This window comes from Empidonax traillii, unplaced genomic scaffold (assembly GCF_003031625.1).
Source record: "Empidonax traillii isolate 1590-97213 ecotype Southwest subspecies unplaced genomic scaffold, ASM303162v1 scaffold19:size3308961, whole genome shotgun sequence".
In the NCBI taxonomy this organism is placed as follows: Eukaryota; Metazoa; Chordata; class Aves; order Passeriformes; family Tyrannidae; genus Empidonax; species Empidonax traillii.
The window spans coordinates 265,278-283,854 of NW_020955212.1; the positions used below are offsets into that span (position 1 = coordinate 265,278).

Here is an 18,577-nt window from a genome sequence, read left to right on the forward strand (position 1 = left end):
CACGGCAGCTAAATGGGCTGTGTCTGAGCCTACTCACACACCTCAAAAATAATGACTCACCTGTTCCAGACAGAATCCCCAGACCATCCATACCCAACTGTAAAAATTGCCCAAAACTGAGGGGATGCTCAAACTTGTGCTACTGGCCACAGGGGACTTTGTACTATCCAGATGAGGATAAATGAAGTGCAGCAGGCTCCAATCAGCATTTCTCCCTGTCCCAATGTGGCCCCTCTCACAACAACATATTGGAATGAAAAATGCAAAGAAAATAAGTGCAGGACCTCCAGAGTTAGGAATACTCTGAAGCTGAGAGGCAATTCCTGCAAAAGGTCAAAGGAGAACTAAAGCAGTTTGGTAATGCACCACATGTGCCCTCACCTAACTGCATGGCTTTTTACCTTCAAGAAGAGAAGAGTGATCTCAATGTCCTACAATAAATTTAACCTTGATTTTGCGTCTAAAAAAAAGGAAAACAAAAACACATCATAAAAGACTTGCTGAAATACTGCTGTTGTGAAACTCTGAAAAAATTTGTTAATCCAATTTGCACTTTAGAAGGTCAGTATAATGAACTTCATAAGGAATTCAACAATTTCACAATTAGAGTATATATGGAGTTTTCAAGGTGCAGTTTCTATTTAAATATCAAGAGTCTCAAACACACCAGTAACTTATTTAAGAAAGCTTAGCATCTAGAGCTGGTAACGTGAACAAGCATTGATTGCTTTAGTTATTCTTTTTGCTCAGATTTTCTTAGCATATGTGTACTCACATCACAGCTGAGACCACAGTGAAGAGACATAAATAATTGTCTGGGGAAAAACACAACCAGTTCTGGTTTATAATATATTAAAATGATGCAACTTTTAAAGTAACCACTTTGTAAAAACTGTATTTTATTGAAGTCCAATTTATACTACAAAATGAAATCCAAGGTTCATTAAGACATTTTTGTTTGAAATCTGCTTTAGCTGACAATGTTTATGTTACCCATAACATTTTGATTGGGGGAAACTGTCAAAGAAGCTCCACAAGAAGATCAAAACAGAACACATATACTTCTTTTCTATAATTTTGAGTGAATTCAGTTGTAATAAAAGATGTCAAGCTGAGCAATGGAGTCCAGTGCTGTCTTTTTTTTCTTTCACAGGACAAGTATAGCGTGGGGCAGCTGCATTGGAGGCTCACTATATGCTACTCATGCAAGAATGAAGAAAGCACCCTGGCTAATGAATAAGTCACAGTACTTTGGAGAAAGCAGAGCAAGGCTCAGAGGGCAGTTCTGTTTCCATGCCAACTTAATGTCTGTTCTTTGTTTTGAGTCTGCCCAAGAGTACCAATTACTGCCAATCTGGTAATTATTCTATGCATGAGAAACTGAACCTACTAGACTTCCAAACAACATCAGGTAGCAAAACATTTTTCTCATTCTCAATTTATGCATGGTTTAACCAAGCATCTTCTAGGTCAAAAGACTCAAATCCCACCACATACAAAGGCAAGTTATAGATAAGCAAATACAAAAGTATACCTTCTGAAAATACTCCCACTAAAATAGGAAAGAAACTTTACAGCACTGTGTGCCACTTTGCTTTATACCTTTCTTGCCTGAACATCTGATGAAATATATTGTAATTGCTTAAATGCAATCATACCACATAATGTGTCCTTTTGGAAAAAGTCAGAAGCACATCCTATTGGACCAAATATCATTCTGACCTGACTCAGCAGACTCAAAACTGAAGAGATTCAGTGCATAGCCAGTTAATCTATTTCCTCCTCCTTCATTTGACTTGCTCTAATACATTCTCATGCACTTGAGTATATGACTCTCAGATCCTAGGGTAGCTCAGTACCAAAAGGTTTTCATGCAGCGTAGTTTATATTGCCTGAATAAAACCCCAAACCTCCAAGGCGTGATGGTTGTGATCGCTATCATGCTCTTTTTTATTCACCTATAATTTTATTCTGGATGAAAAGAAGTAAAAAAAAAAAAAAAAGAAAAAAAGAAAAGAGTGGAAAACCAGTGGATAAAATTCATATAATGCTGCTGAAATAGTCTCCTTTATTCCTACATGTTTAACTTATCTGACGTTGGGCCACTTTGTACCATCAGTAGAGAGAAAATTATGAGTGTATGGGAATAGCTGGACAGTTAGAATAATCCTTCAGTTCTGAGCTCTGGACTTCCTCAAGGAGTTGGCAATACCCTCAAGCCTCAGCTATCAGACATTCAGGGAATGACACAAAGAGCTTCTGCATGGGTGTTAAGTAATATGTAAACAAATACTACGATTTCATCACAGAATTGAATACTTCAGATTCAAATTTTAAAAATCCCAGGAATAAATAGGGATTTAACTGTCCTCAAATAAAGCTTCTAAGAAAGAAATAACTGTAGGCACAGTACTTGCTTAATTATTCCCACCAAAGCCAAGTTCTTGAAGAAATGTGATTAGTTAAGTCAAGTCTGGGGACAGGCGATCCAGTAGCATAAAGATCATTAGCTCCCAAAGCATTTCAGCATGTCTAGCAGAGCACAACTGAAGAGTTTGCTTCACAGTTTCATAAAAGATCATTTCATGTATGACAGATTTATTTTTTTAAGAGCATATCTATATTTAATACAAAGTAGGCACTTGTTTTACATAAACTCCTAAAAAGCTGGCTTAAATATTTTTAAATTCTTATTTTAAAGTCTAAGACAGATTTCAGCAACATGTTTTTAAACCACATGCTGGAGTTGAAAAATGAATGGTAACTGTACTGAAATATATCCTGCTTTAATATTTTTTGTATCCACTACACTCTGGTCTTTGATTAACACTATTTTTAATTTCACAGAGCCAATGTTGCTACCAATCTCATCATCCATGTGAACAAGCTTAAGTTTCTTGTAATCAACACCAAATGATAAATTTTCCCTTTCCCTTCCCTGAGTTTTCTCTTCCTCATTTATATCACATTTCATATCATGCCCCCAAACTCCCAGTCTCCTCCTCTTACCTATAAGCAGTACACATGTGGTACAACCTTTCTGAGTTCTCCTACAGGTGTGTAACAGATCTACATTTAACTCTTCCTTGTAATACTGATTATAACACACAAAAAAGACTTGGACTGAAAATTACCTATTTACTCTTCTCTGGTTTGTTTTGCTGTGATCTATGAGTCTCATTTCAGTGGCTAACACTGCTTATCTGAAATACACCTAACTAATAGCAGGTGATACCATAAGTAACAAATAAAGCCTAAAATTCAAACTAAAACATTTTTTTAAAATTGCCAGATTTTGTCAAATTTCTTGAGTCTCACCTCACAATATTCAGTGATGATGCAGAAACTATCTCGCTCCACAAAGCTTGCATAAAATTTGACAATGGCTGGATGGTCTAATTTGGAGAGTAATTGTGCTTCCAGATTTGCTTCAACTGTTTCATTAGGTTTTAGGTCTCCAATTGAGATTTCCTTTAGGACCTTTCTAGAGGAAAAAAGAAATACTTATATTAATAAAACCAGAAAAATATAAAATCACGTAACATTCAAAATCCCATCATAATTTCTTCAAGTGCAAAATAATAACATTAACCAAATACCTGGCAATATGAAATGATGAGGCAAATATGGGCAAACAAAGAGAATGCATTACAAATCAAATAAATATGCCAGTCACCATAGAGATTTAGCAACATATTAAAAATACTGTTTTGAAATATTTCTCCCACTAATACCCTACTGCACAGTTTTCTTTATGACATGTTTTCAGTGCTATGGATTACTGCACAATAACAAACATAAACAAAAAATCAAATCTAAGTAATTTCAAACCCACTCAGAGCATATGTTCAAGATTAATATATGACATAATGAGTAGCAAGAAACTTCTTTTGCAGCTTCTGCCAAAGTCTCTTCATGGAGGCATGAGAAAAATCACACAGAATAGTATTTTTGTGACTGTTTTTCTGGTAATAAACTCAGGATGTCAATTTTTTTTCTAAAGATCAGCCCGCTCACCTAAGTGAAAAGTGCAAACCTGGATTTGCAGCTGAACTCTAATTATACTGTTTCAGTGAATTCTAATTCTTTAGTATTAAGTTTGTTTAGTGAAACCCTAAATCCCCTGGAAAAGGCTGTAAAAATCTAGGGCTTTTTCATATTCTTCAACTTTAAGATATGACTGTGCCACAGGAAAATTTGTAGTTCAGACTTGGCTCCATTCAGAACCTGGAGCAGAGCAGTTTAGTGCCAACTTAACTTGGAAAAAACCCCTTGGTGCAGGGCACCGTGAGAAAGCATATCTTGCTGAGATCTTCCTGAAAAAATGCTTAAAAATGGCCACAGAACACATCCCATTTCCATTTACTTTATCAGTTGCTGAGGAATGGATTACTGGACTTTGTCTGAAGGCAACGTTGAGACTATCAGAGAATATAATGTTTTTTTACTGAAACAAAGTGATGAATTTCCAAAAACTTTTGAATATGTGAAAGGCAAGTTTCATACTGAAGGGAAGTTTTCACAGTGCTTTTAGAAATTTCCCTATTCAATACTACATTGTTGTAAAGTCACTGTAGTTAAACATGACAGCGACAAAACTACAGTAACTCATTTGATTTAAGGAAAAAAAAAAGAAAGCTCTATTTCTTCATAAGAAAATTTCTTCCTAAATCTGAACAATCAGTTTCTGACTAACAATGCATGAATTTTTACATAAACTTGCCTAATCCCCATCTGGAAGTGTGATGAAAAAACATGCCCTTTGATTTGTTTGCATCTCCACAGACAAGTTTCAGACAGACAGTATCTATGCAATCTTCTCATCTTCAGCTGACATGGGGACGTTACCCCTTCCTTCATATAAACTGTGTCACAGAACTGACAAACAGAGTGAGTCCTTGTTAAACACCACTTAATACAAGTTTCTCGTATACCCAAGAGAGCAATAAAAGCCTGATGTGCTGATGTGTAGGAATAGCTTGTCATCTTAGTCACTCAGTGATTTTGATGCTGTCATCAGCTGTCAGACAAGATGACAGGTGTTTTTCCTTATTTAAATTAATTCCCAGAAGAAGAAATCAAGAAAATACACTTTTTTGTAAATAAGGTATTAGTTTTCTGCTACATAATTCTAATTCATATCCACAGTTGGGAGACATTTTCATCTAGAAAGAAAGTTTCTGTCGTGCATTCAAGATTAAGTATATTTGCATGTCATTGGTGTGTAGTGTTTCTGTATTTAGGTAAGGTTTGATTTTAGTGCATTTAATATGAAAAACATAACTACACTTCATGCTTTCTGCAAAGCTTTTGATGATATTTTAGCAAATACACTTCAAAATTTAAATTTGAATTTATTTACTATTATAAATTAATACAGAACACAGACACATATGCAGATCATAGAGCTATTTAGGTTGGAAATAAGCTTTAAGAACATAGAGCCCAACCACAAACCTCACACCTCCAATCCACCACTAAACCATGTCCCTAGAGATAAGATACACACAATTAGAAAACTTTATTATAGCAGTGCTAGCAGATATCTCAAATACAGAACAACAGCCTTTGGATTTTAACTGCATAGAAGAAAAAAAACAAAAAACAAAACAAAACAAAACAAAAAAACACCAACCCCATAGCCTTACAATTCAATAATGCAAACACACTTGGAACTTCATCTTGAACCGACCACAACTGAAAGACTCTTGTAGGGAAGGCATTTGCATCTTAGGAGTAAAAAACTATGTACATCCATCTTGAAGGAAGCTAGTTCTGGCACAGGTAACAATATCCACCCCTTCAGGGTGAGAAAATAAAAAAAAGAGATAAGCCCACTTCCCAAATAACACAAAGCAGCAGCCCAGCCTCCACAGCGCCCATGTCTCAGCAGGCTCACAGACCTTCTCTCCGAGTACCTTCTCTGGGATCATCTATTTTCATCAAACCTTGCTGGCTTGTATTGTCACACTTTGAAACGCCCCCATGCCAGCACACTGGGTCTGAAAGCGTGCTAACAAGGAGCAAATGGGGCTAAAGAGAGCAAGCCTTAAACACTTACAGCAAGAGAAAAACAAACATGAAGGTGGAATCCTTCAGAATACGGACTGTAATAAGTAGTAGTGGTAATAGTTTAAATTTACTCATCATATTAGTAATAGCAACTTATTCATTAAATTGTAGTAGATGTTATATTCTTATATACAAATATATGTTATTATAATCACTGTTCTGTTAAGGTTAGGGGACTGTAAGTTGTAGAATGGTTCATTAATCTATCAACATTGCAAGCTGATAGGCATGCAGCTCGCAGTTCTTAAACTAGAAAGACAAATTACTATGCCTTGTTGAGTAAGTATTCTTGTATCTTATTTTTCTAAAAAGCTTATTGTCTCTGCACGCATAAAATAATGAAAGGCGGGACAAGGATCAAAGGGTCAAAAACTAAAACGATACAAAGAATCCAAAATGGACCTCTGGAAATACCTAACACACCAAGCTTCAAGGACTAAAGATTAATTAAAACTATGGACAAGAAAGCACCTGGCAACTAAAACGGACTTGCAGAGAAACCAACCAGAACCAAACCTGCAAACTCAAATCCAATAGAAGAATAACAAGTGACTATGAGAAGGAAACTAATAAGGAAATAAAAGTTACTGTTTTTACTTACTGCACTTGCGCACCATGAGTGGAGCAGGGGTCTCCCCGGCCGGCCAGCATACTGTTTTACTTATTTGCATTTTATATAAATCTTCAATAAATTTTTATTACTACATTTCAACTCAATTTCATTTTTACTTATAACAGGGACCCACAGTGGGAATCCCTTTTCGAGCTTTACTAGTGACTGACAATATGCCACAGCAGTGTTTATCTAAGTCTATTTGCACTGATCTAAAATTAAATGTTTTACCACCCATCTGGTATTTGTTTACATTGATGACATACTTTATTATTATATAATTTGGTTTACTGGATCAGATGCAATTCTGAAAAGACAGCATTTCTCAATTTATTGAGTAAACTGCAACATGAATTATTGACTAGGTACATTTGCTTATTGATAAGGAAGAACAAGAAATATAACTCTTTTAATGTCATTAATAAATAGGTCTGATAACATACCACAGAAAAGGTGTGATCTAGGAACATATGATCAAAATTTGAAGTTTATAATTAAACATAAACTTCATTGTACATAGGCAGTTGTTCAGTTAATTGCAGTTAATTATAATTTCGTTTATTATTTCTGAGTTGCCAATATGGAGAGTTGTAACATCACCCATAACTGTGTACTGTATTTCTATCCACACTGGCACTTGCAGGGCTACCTCTTCACCCTGGTAACTCCTCAGAACAAGGACCAGGTGCAATGCTGTAAAAATGCATCACCTCTCACTGGGCCTGCCGCTCGATCTGAAACTGGTCATAAACAATAAAATTAAAGGAGTGCCTGTCTAATCAATGATGTCTTCAATTCTACTTTTCAAAGGGCAAACAGAGAAGGCATAGCCCTACAAATGGGGACCAAAATGAAGAAGAGGCGACAACCTTCCCACAAAAGGTCTGAACAACAGCTTCCACAGTATGGAAACTGTTTGGGAAATTTGGAAAGACACCACCTGCCTACAGACAAGATGAAGTCACCCATCATTACTGCTTCTCAGTCAGCTGCTTTCTAGAAGATCAAACAGTTGATGATATTTGAATGTTATGGACAAGTGTAGTTCTAAAATAATGATTTTAGATTTCTTTTTATAACTTCCACACTGAGATATTACATTATTAGAATCTATTTTTTGCTACATCGTCATGCCTATCCCCAGCTGAAACTCTCCTTTCTGTACAGTTTACATCCTGCTGTTACAGATCCCTCTGATTTGACATTCCCCTGTGCACGAGGGATATTCCTTATATAAAGAAACTAGCCTGCTGTCAGGTGCTACAGTTTCCTCACATTTCCTTTCAGAGCTCTCATGTTTGCACTTTTGCACATCCAGCTTTAATTTACAATTAAGATATTTTACTGACTTTAGGTGCCACTCTATTTACTGGAATCCACTTTGCTCACTTAAGTTGGTCTTCCAGTTCCACTATAATTGTCAGCTAATCCTTACCCATCATACAGCTATTCTGTTACTGGTAATATGATCAGATTCTCTCCTTGGTGTCAGGGACTGGCTTTCCTGTAGTTCACAGCTTAGCAACAAAATTTCAAATAATCATTCTTTATACTTTGCCCATTATATTTGGAATACCAGTATCTGCATGCTCAGACAGTTTAAAGACATCCATCTATCTGTTTGAGAAAGAAGAAGCTGGTGAAACCGTGAAATGCAAAAAGTCACCATACTCAAATGAGTCCTATGGAGAAGAATATTTGGGTTTAGCTAAGGAAAGAAACACTCACAGTAAATTAACAGCACTTGATTTCTGTGGGAAAATCAAGAAGATTACCACCCTTCCAATGAAAAGCAAATGATGAGTGTTGTTTGGTATTCCTCCTTACACATATATGTTTACTCATTAATCAAAACATTTCAAACCTAAGTATTACTACATAACTTCTAAAATCAAATCTTGGGTTTCTTTTATCACTCCCTTGCCCACTATGGATTTATTAGTCAAGGCATAAACCCATTTCAATCCTAAGTATTGCTCCATAACTCCTTAAATCAAATGCTGAACTTCTTTTGTCATCCCCCCTGAACACTACTGATTTACTACTGAAGCCATAACAGTGGTCAACAACTCCAAAACAGCCTATTCATGTAATTCATGAATATTCATAAACATTGAGAACTAATCCCTGAGTTAACCACTATGAATTCAATCACTATATGAGCACTGTAATATATGTAGATGGATTAAATATAATTTCATTTTCTGAATAAGCACTTTAACTAATTTAACCACGCTTAAATATCTTTGAATGGCAATGAGATTTCTTAAATTTGCAAGTGAAATGGATGATTCACTTTTCCATCAGCAAGTCACAATTACAGCACTTACAAATATTTTTCAAGATGCCAAATTTTCAAATGCTCTAACATATGCACTAACACTGAACAGGCCAGCTCATGATGAAAACAGTTTATGGTTATTTGAAAATTAACAGTTCCTAATTAGTATCCCAAAGAAATGTAGAATATATTTTCTGGAACATGAAAGACAATACTGTTGAAGTAAGTTAGATCCAACGAATAGAGCTTATATCATTTTCCTCTGCACTTAGCAAAGTCTCATATATACAAAGGGGCATACTTTTTTTTTGGTCAACCATATGTGACAATGTTGGAAAAAATCTGTGAGTTGCCATCTACATTGATTAAAAGTAACAGAATAAAAGTGAACATTGATTAATAAAGGATGAATTTTCATCTAAGGACACATTTTTGAAACCTTAATTTTTTTTTCCCTAGAAAGAAAGGGAAAAGTAAAATGTAAATAAATTTATAGTCTCTTCATATGGTTCAGCTCTAAATCAAATACTAAGAGACTGTGACTGAATGGAAGAAATCTGTGTCTAAACAGGAAAATTATTAAGAATTATTATGAGGCACTAACTAAATACCTGTGAATATACTTACTTTTAGCAGTACTTTATTGTTACATGTTGCATTATCACCATCTACTGTTCATTCAACCTTTTTTCTACAGTTTAGTCTTGTTCAAGAATGTAATTAAGTATCATGCTGCCACTAACCTGAGAGGAATTTTAGAGAGAAATCTGACAAGGACTAAATAATTTGTTTGTTTTCTGTATCTTTGAAGATTTAATTCCATCAAACAGCAAATCATCTAAACCAGGCATTTCTCCATTGCGATTGGATGCAGCATTTTGTTTTCAACCATCTTAATATAATTAAATGTCTCACAATTGCTGTGTTGTAATTCTTCTTGTAGCCTTGGGCTACAGCATCTGCCAAAAAGAATTTTCCTTCTATAGGAATTAGTTTGAATTTTTAAATTAGTTGCAATTGGAAATTTTGTAGAAATGCCTTCATATCAACTGATTCATCAGTTCATAGAAAACAGACTATTTTGAATAACAGGAGTTATAAAGGGAAACCAGACATACTAATAGTTGCTGTAAGAATGCATTCCATAGAAATTCAACTAAAACATTTCCTAATGTAAAATTTAATTGGTTCTTTTCTGAATTTAAATATATTTGCAAGCAGAATTATGTTCCTTTCAATGTTGCAAAGATATTTATGTCAACAGTATTGTCCCTTCAGTGAAACTAATTCCCATAAGTAATATCAATACTAATTGCTGCTACTTTAATGAGAAAATTCCCTTTTCCTACGTCTCTTTCCATCAGTCATATCCTTCAGTGTTTATTTCTGATACGCACTCAAGTATCTATAGTACTTGAGGGGAGGGAAGAAACAGATAAAAGTACAGTTTATAGCTTTACAAAAGCATGTTACTAAATAGTTTACAATCAAAGGCAAAGGGAATCTAGCAATGCTGAGGAAATTAATTGCATATATAACATCCACTGCTAGATACAAATCTTTTAATACTTTTTAGCCCTCCCAAGTGTGATACTGTGATCTTAACAATCAGTGAAACGTGCAATTCAAAAATGAAGAAACTACTCAGCAATATTGGAAAAGTTATTTTAGAACACATGAAGGACACATCATTGATGTTAAGAGAAACAGTGAACAGGGAATTATATTTGCTAATACGTCACAAAAGCACAACCCAAAAAACATAGAAAAAAAATAAGGGAAAAATTCACTGACTGTCCAGCAAATCCACAATTCCGCTCACTGCAGCAGTTTTCTCATTACAATGTACTGAATGCAACAAAGAACTGGAGGCTCACTCTCCATGGAAGAAATTACAACATCCTTGATGCAGACAAAAGAAAACACCTTGCCAACAGGGGTAACTTGTGAGAAGATACATCAGACAGCCATATTCGAATATTTCAATTACATACGGTATCTTTGAGGCAGGTGGTCACAGTTCAGCCCAAAGTAATAATACTGCACCTCTCCATTTTCTTATTAAAGCTAGCTTACAAATGCATAAAAGCTAAACATCAGTTTCAACAAAACGAATGAGACAGAAGTGATCTCAAGGCATTTGCTTAATTGCAGAATCATTAAATTCTTTCTCTGCCATTCACCTCAAAGAAAGGTAATTCACCAGTAATGCCTTAAGCAAAATTCTCCACCTAAAGTTGAAAGCGCTACTTGTAAACAATTATCGAAACAATGAACTCAACCATCAGCACCATTCACTGCCTGCACATCAGATCAGAATGTGTTGAGTGCTGCAGCAAGGAGCTCCCTGGAGCTCTGTGAGGACCAAGATTTATTGTAAACCCAAGTAATATTTCCTCTAAGGCACTCTGCCTCCCACTCACATATATTAAATTCCTAGTTAGAATCCACCCCAGTCAAATGGGCAAATCCCACTGAAAATGAAAAAGTAGGCTGCTCATTCAAAGAAAGGTATACTAGAAGAAGAGCATTTAAAAAAATAAAAGGGAAAAAAAAAAAAAAGAAAAAAAGAAAGGCCGATAACAATACCACCAAAGGTCATAAAGATGACTAAGCAGATGTAGAAGTTGTATCAGACATTGCTGCAGAGGATTTCACAGACACCTGTCTTACACAAGCTGAGAGAAGGGTCTCGACATGTTGCAATAATCACCTTCTGATTTCAAAGAAGCCACAGAATGTCAGGTTTTATGCTTTTTGATGATGAGGGAACTAGAAATTTTAACAAAGTAATTGCCTGTGCAAAAGACTACAGCATGGCTGTGGCTTTAAATTGCCAAATCCATCCCCAGCATGGGCAGAGTAAAATCTTGTGTCTGTGCTCCAGTGCCAAGCTACCCTGCAGCCTCCACTGGAGGTTTATTTAGCACAGGGAATTTCCAAACTTTCTTACCCTGAGCTCTAAATAAATCATTCCAGGGTGAGATATTCCGTTTCTTGGACTCCTGTGTGTTGAAATGATCGATTCTGCTGTTCTACCAATAGCATCCCTACGCAAAGATGCAGGTGTGCGTCTGTTTCTGTAGCTTTGTGGTAGCTGTGTAAAAGCACAGCTTTACCGGAGAGAAGAATGCAGAACTGCTGTGGGCTCTAACTGCAGCTCCTGCCTTCTGCACCCATGCTGCACTTTGGCCCTGTCACAGTCCCGCAGCAAGGCAGGTCTGCAGGTCCTTCACTCCGTGGTCTGAACACCTGGAGGAGCCCTACTGTGCAATGCTGGGCTGCAGGAAAAGCTGGGTACTGACAGTGATGCACAAGGTAGGGACTAAAGCTGCTTTAGTCTCCAGTGAGATCTGCTTTGGATAAATCTGGGGTCATCAAACTTGCCTCTGAACCAGTATTGGTGTGCACTGAAACAATTGTGGCCATACCTGGAACTGCCTGCTAATCTTGAAATAACACATTTACAGCTTCCCTCCCTGGCAACCTCCATTTGCAGGTGGACTCTTAAATCAGCAATAAGTGCATCAGCCATTGTTACAGAGGACTCAGTAAGGACTGGGACACTTAGCTCTAGGTCTTGACTCCCACAGCATTGCTCACAGAATATGAAAGTCAGGCTCGGCCATTCAAGTGGAAAGCTCATGAAGGCTAACTCCTCAAACTGCTCTAGTTAAATCCACAAGGCCTCTCTGTCAGTGTTTTTATCGTCTCTTATTTAGGGCCAAGCATGACTGTACACCTCAGCAGCCATAGCAGCTCAGGTGATGCTCAGCAGCTGAGCCTACACAAAGCAGCAGAGGACACGTGACTGAACTGAGCAAAGGATGGTTCACTAAGAAAAGCTTATTTAAAAACCAGCAGCAATCAAAGAAGGTCCCACAGGAAATGCACCTTTGACTAGTTTTCAAGGACATCATGAAGATCTGTTTACAAATCTAAAATGTCCTGATGGATTCCATTTTTAATTTCTAGTTTTTGTTATTAAATGAGGGAGAAGAAAACAGGAAAGCAGTGCAATTAGATGAACATGCACATGACAAACTGGCAGGGAATAATTTGCTACTGTTTTAATCAATTCAGTATCAAATGACCATTCCCTTGGAATACCTTCAGAGAAGCAAACGGGCAGCAAACACAGGAATTTGACAACACAGCAATCTGCTGATTGCCACTTGGATATTCATAAGTTACAAATCCCTTCCACCTTTAGATTTTATTTCATTTGTTATAAAAAGTCATAAATAATTGAAAGTCACATGATGAATTATTCAGCTAAGTGCACAGTTTCCAAGGAATCATAGCATGAGTCTGGATTAATGCTCTAATGCAAGTCAGATGCAGAAGTTGAGCTGACACCCCACAGTTACCACACAGTAGAGCAGTCCAGGGAGTTTGGCACTTGTCAGCGTGTGCTTTCCACCACAGGGACACATAAGTACCTTGTGAATATTTATGAACAAGAAGCGTCTATTGCCTACTGTGTACTTCAGCTGCTCGCCCATACAAGGTTATGAATTAGTGGAACTTAACCCAGAGCTTCCCTTGGCACAATTGATTAGGACATTCATTATCTCTAAGTGATCACACTGTCCTTCAAGATTACTGCTGAACTTAAATATCTGCTATAAAAGACTTAGTCTTTAGCCATAATTACCTGTAATAATTACCTGATAAGCTACTTGGGGGGACTGGGATAGAAGTGCCTGCAGGAACTACTGTTTGTTATAAAAATGCTGGTACAATCCTGCTACTTTCTCTACACAAATCAAATAATCTAACATATTTTGTGTAGGTCTAGGTCCATGATGTTCAGAAACAAATAAATATCAAATAATATACAAACTAAGGCATCCTGTGTAAACTGGAACTAAGAAGCTTGCTTTTTTTACAGATGTGTCTCCTGTTTTTTACTGAATTTAGAGTCTAAGATTATACAAATTCTGACTATAGTTTCTTCCAAAACTGGGGAAAATTATTAATCTCTGTCCTGTGCAGATCATCTAGCACATGAGAAACTTCATTCACAGTGAAGAACCTCCCAGCTTCTGGCCCTTCTCTTTTGAGGGCATTCAATTTTGGTCTCTACTCTGCTGTCTGTTTTCAGGTTGCAGGGACTTCTAAGATATTTAACCTTCTGTCATATTCCACGAGAATCATCCCAACAGGATAAAAAGCTCTTATAGAAGATGTTCAGTGGAAGGTATAACCTACTACACAAACATGGAAGACAGAATTCATCTTCCCTAGCCACAGATCTGAAATGATGAACTTGCACTTTTCTTTTTAGGAAATTGTCATGAAACTCAGAAAAGTCATTAATCACATTTACACAAAGCAGATACCTCAGAATGAGGTAATTGTGATCCTTAAGTCTAACAGCCAGTCTGAAATAACCCCATAGGGGTACCATCTCAATCCAGAATACTAATCACTGGTTTGGTTTTCTCCCTCTCTACCATGGATAATATTGAATCATAGAATATTCTGAGTCAGGAGGGATCCACAAGGGTCATCTTGTCCAAATCCTGGCTCTGCACAGAACAGCCCCGAGAATAACACCAGGTATCTGAGAGCATTGTCCAAACTGTTCTTGAACTCTGGCAGGCTTAGTGCTATGACCACTTCCCTGAGGAGCCTGTTCCAGTGCCCAACCATCCTCTGAGGGAAGAACCTTTACCTAATATCCAATCTAAACAGCCCGTGACACAGTTTCATGCCATTCCCTCATGCAGTGTCACCACACAGAAGAGATCAGTGCCTGCCCCTCCTCTTCCCCTCATGAGAAAGTTGTAGACTGCAGCGAGGTCTCCCCTCAGTCTCCTCTTTTCCAGGCCGAACAAACCAAGTGACCTCAGTCATTCCTCATACAACTGCCCCTCTCAACCTTTCATCATCTTCACAGCCCTAAAAATACCTGGAAATATACCTTGGAAAATACAAGCAGAGAACCTATTGTTCAGTAAACTTACACATTATCAGAAACTACGCAAGCACATTTCAGAACATACAAGGACTTGCAACCATTATCTTCTAAAGGAAAACAGAGTTCCTCGACACAAGATGTGTCGTATGACTAGGGATTTTCTTGGCTTAGACATTCAGGAAGTCAGTTATCCTGATCCCATCCACACACAGAACTGGAGATAAGCATGAAGCAGGCATGTACTTCTTAGAGAGGTGGGCATTGCTGGCCTGAACAGGTCTGAGTTTTATGTGAAGTCTGTTAACATGAGGCATGCCCCCAAAAAATCAACCCTCTCTTCCTTCCAGATGAAGCAACTCTGTGGATAACACTTTGCTCACTACAGGTATGATCCTTGAGGGGTAGCAAAGTACAAGGCATGACCCAGAACTATTTCTAGAATCATGCAAAAGCTTTGCTGAACATATATGAAATTACATGATAACCATTGATAGTCTCTGCCTTAGCTCATTCTGTAGACATTGCACTAATGGAAAACTGAAAAGATATCCCTGAACGGCTTCCGTACCAATAGCCAAGATGTCACCTTTCTTGGGAATTTGTTTCCTTATTACTTATTCATATTCTTATGATTTATTCCTATTCACAGTGCTTTAGACTACAGCAATTTTCAGGAAACTATCTCTGGCTGAGTTCACGCTGTACATAATATTTGTCTCAGCATGTTCTAGATCATCTCCAAAACAATAAAAATAGACTTATAATTCTGCTGAGGTCACAACTGCATTGTTTGGGGTTTGTTCTGTCAAAATGCCCTCAGAGCATCATTAAGCACTTGCTCTTCTTAAAGAGTAAGAACCATAGCCACCTAAATTTTCATTCAAAAGTATATAAATAACAGAAGCAATAAACAATACAGTTCTAGATTATTTTCTGATTTGAAAGTAGTACTGAGAATGTGATTTCCAGAATATTTTACCACCTAAACCCAATATTTACAAATAGAAGAAAGTGACTACATTCCAGCTCATTATGCTACCTGCGTTTTCAAGTTCACCTGGGGCAGTATTTCTGCCATTCACTGGCACAGACATGATAGAAATTTGAGGGGATCCGCTCGCCAATCTACTTTCGAGACGCCGAAGGAATGAACTGTAATACGCGAGCATCACCTAGTGATCAAAGGCTGAACTACCGCACCACACCAGCACTTGGGCTTGTTAAATACTGTTGCGTATTTATTGAACTGCGGTCACAAAAAGAGACTAATTTTGGAAAAAAAAAAAGAAAAACACATTTAAAAAAAATGCCACTTGATATTCGGTGTCTGTCCTGAAGGTAGCAGAGGACACGCTCAGGCTCATCCCTAACAAAACACAGACATGAAATGTTGCAGGCAGTGAATGTTTGCTCGAGACACTCACTCACACTAAAATTCTCAAGAAAAAGAATAGAAATAGCTACTTAAAGGATAAGTGCATATTCCTTGGTTTTGACGTTTGGCAGCTTGTTACAGCAGCAAATGTGTGAAGACCCACATTTCACTATGCTGTTAATATTCTAAGAATGTGTGCAGTAACAGCTGATTTCTGAACTATTAAAAACAAAATCATGTTCATGAGGATGGAGAAGCATTGGATGAAAGGCAAATGCCCAGCACATCAGTAAGTGTTCTGAAAAAGAAAAGAACTTCAAGAACCGAGTTCATTTATAAATTACAAAGACCTCAAAAATAAACTATACAATCATAATATACACAGATCTATTATGTATTGACATAATTATGAAATGATAACTTAAAAATTATAAACATTTAAGCCTTTAGCAAACAGCTTTGTTACAAAGAAGAAGAGCAAATCTGTGAAACCAGGCATGTACCTTTGCCCTGCTTCTTGTCGGGCCAGTGACAAAATTAACATTGGTTCTACGTAAGCTCAAGAGTCTTCTCTGCAGTTAATCTTACATTAACAACCTGTGACACTGAGAAATAGGTAAGTTACATATATTTTTACTAGTTTCATTATTTTCTAAAAAAGCTTCAGAGGTGTACATCAACATGGAGATAAGGGTCTGACTTTTTCTATCTATTCCCACTCTTGCCATGCACAAGCAAATGAAAAAGGGCTTAGATAAAAGCGCAGTAAAACAGATATATTGGATAAACTGTATTGAACAAAACCAGATTGAGTTGGAATGTTGAGTCAGCATAAAATCTGCTTTTACCTTATATCCTCACTAAAGTTAAATGGTTAAGGCTGCAATGTAACACCAAACCGAGAGATGAGACACGAATACGAAGAAAACATCCACAGTGCAAGAAATATGTTGCAAAATTTTTATTTAAAGCGGGTGAAGGCTTTACTTACAATTCTTCTCCTTGTTTTGCTTTTCTGTCAGAAACCAAATACACGCTTCCAAAGCTCCCATTGCCAAGTTTCCTCTGAATAGTGTATCTTCTTGCAATCACTGCATCTTGGCAAGCGGAGTTAAATCTGGCAACAGTGACACGCTTAGCAGTTTCTTGAAATTTCAGCATTTCTCTGTGTAGCAAAAACTATGCAGATTTCTCTAGAACGTAGCTTTCAAATCCTTCTATTCCTCTATGGATGTTCACAGAAATCACTTGAAACAGAAAAAAAATTGATTTGTCAATGTATTACTCTTACTAAACTTTTCATTTAATTCTATGGCAGCGCTTGTAGTGAGTGCTAAGCTTGCAGCAAACCACAAATTGAGTGGAATTGCTAGCTGCTAAGCTCTGGGCAGCAGACTTGATAATGAAACTACAGATACTATAGATGTGACATAGTCAATCTCCTCTAAAACAACCTTAAATTAACTCCCTGAACCGCTAACACAGAGGAAATGTCATGCAGGTGCTTACTGAAAAGCTCAAGTGCTTTTTGCAGTGACAACTACAGCTGTATTTCCCCTCACAGTTCCTCTAGACATGGCAACTCTTCCTCAACACCTGTCTTTATACCACCACAGTACCTGACACCAAAAATATCTGTGTTTCAGGATAAAAGTTTCAAGATTTTTGTATATACTGAAGCATAACCTCCACCTATAATTTGAGTTCTCTCCCATCAACAACTCCAAAGCTGTTTTATTTGCTCTTTCACTTATCCCTCAGATTTCACCATCTGTTGCAGTGCTGACCTCACAGCTTCTCTGTGATTCAGTGATATCTTCTGCAAATTAGAGTTTTGTGGCTACATGCAAGCCTACAAGACTTTCAGTATAACCCAATCCTTCCAAAAGTTCTTCATTTCTCCTCTGCCGTGTCCGTTCATGACCCACCTTTCTAACAGTAGCTTTGGTTTGGAATTCTTGTCTAACTGAAGTCCTAATTCTACAAACACAGGGACTGCAGAGCTAACCTTTAGTGTTTCTATGGTTTTTAATAACTGAACATGAGTTTAGAGTAACTTTGTTCACCATTCCTCATTGCAGATGATAAAGGGTAGGTCTTTCACTGCATATAATACAACAATATTGCTTTCATTTGCCTTGTGTTTATATAATGCTACCTGAGTCACTTGTGCCTGAGGACCCTTTGGAACAAATAAAGATATTTCAAGATCAGTGCTAATACTACTGTCAGCATTGCCCGAGCTGCAGTGCAGCGTGCCCACGCTAGGCTTGTTCACCATTCCATTTTAAGGTGAAGGCAAGCGCATAA

General features: G+C 37.2%; 1 protein-coding gene across 1 annotated transcript in view; it reads right to left on the reverse strand.

Moving 5' to 3' along the window:
* NEK11 (NIMA related kinase 11) overlaps positions 1–18,577 on the reverse strand; it is an 87,477-nt gene extending 68,900 nt beyond the window's left edge. Inside the window, exons 1-2 of the mRNA XM_027897165.1 lie at positions 17,259–18,577; positions 3,319–3,484 (exon numbers count right to left, since the gene is read on the reverse strand). Of these exons, the coding sequence (XP_027752966.1) occupies positions 3,319–3,484; positions 17,259–17,428 (336 nt within the window). The 5' untranslated portion in view covers positions 17,429–18,577. The remainder of the gene's footprint in view (positions 1–3,318; positions 3,485–17,258) is intronic.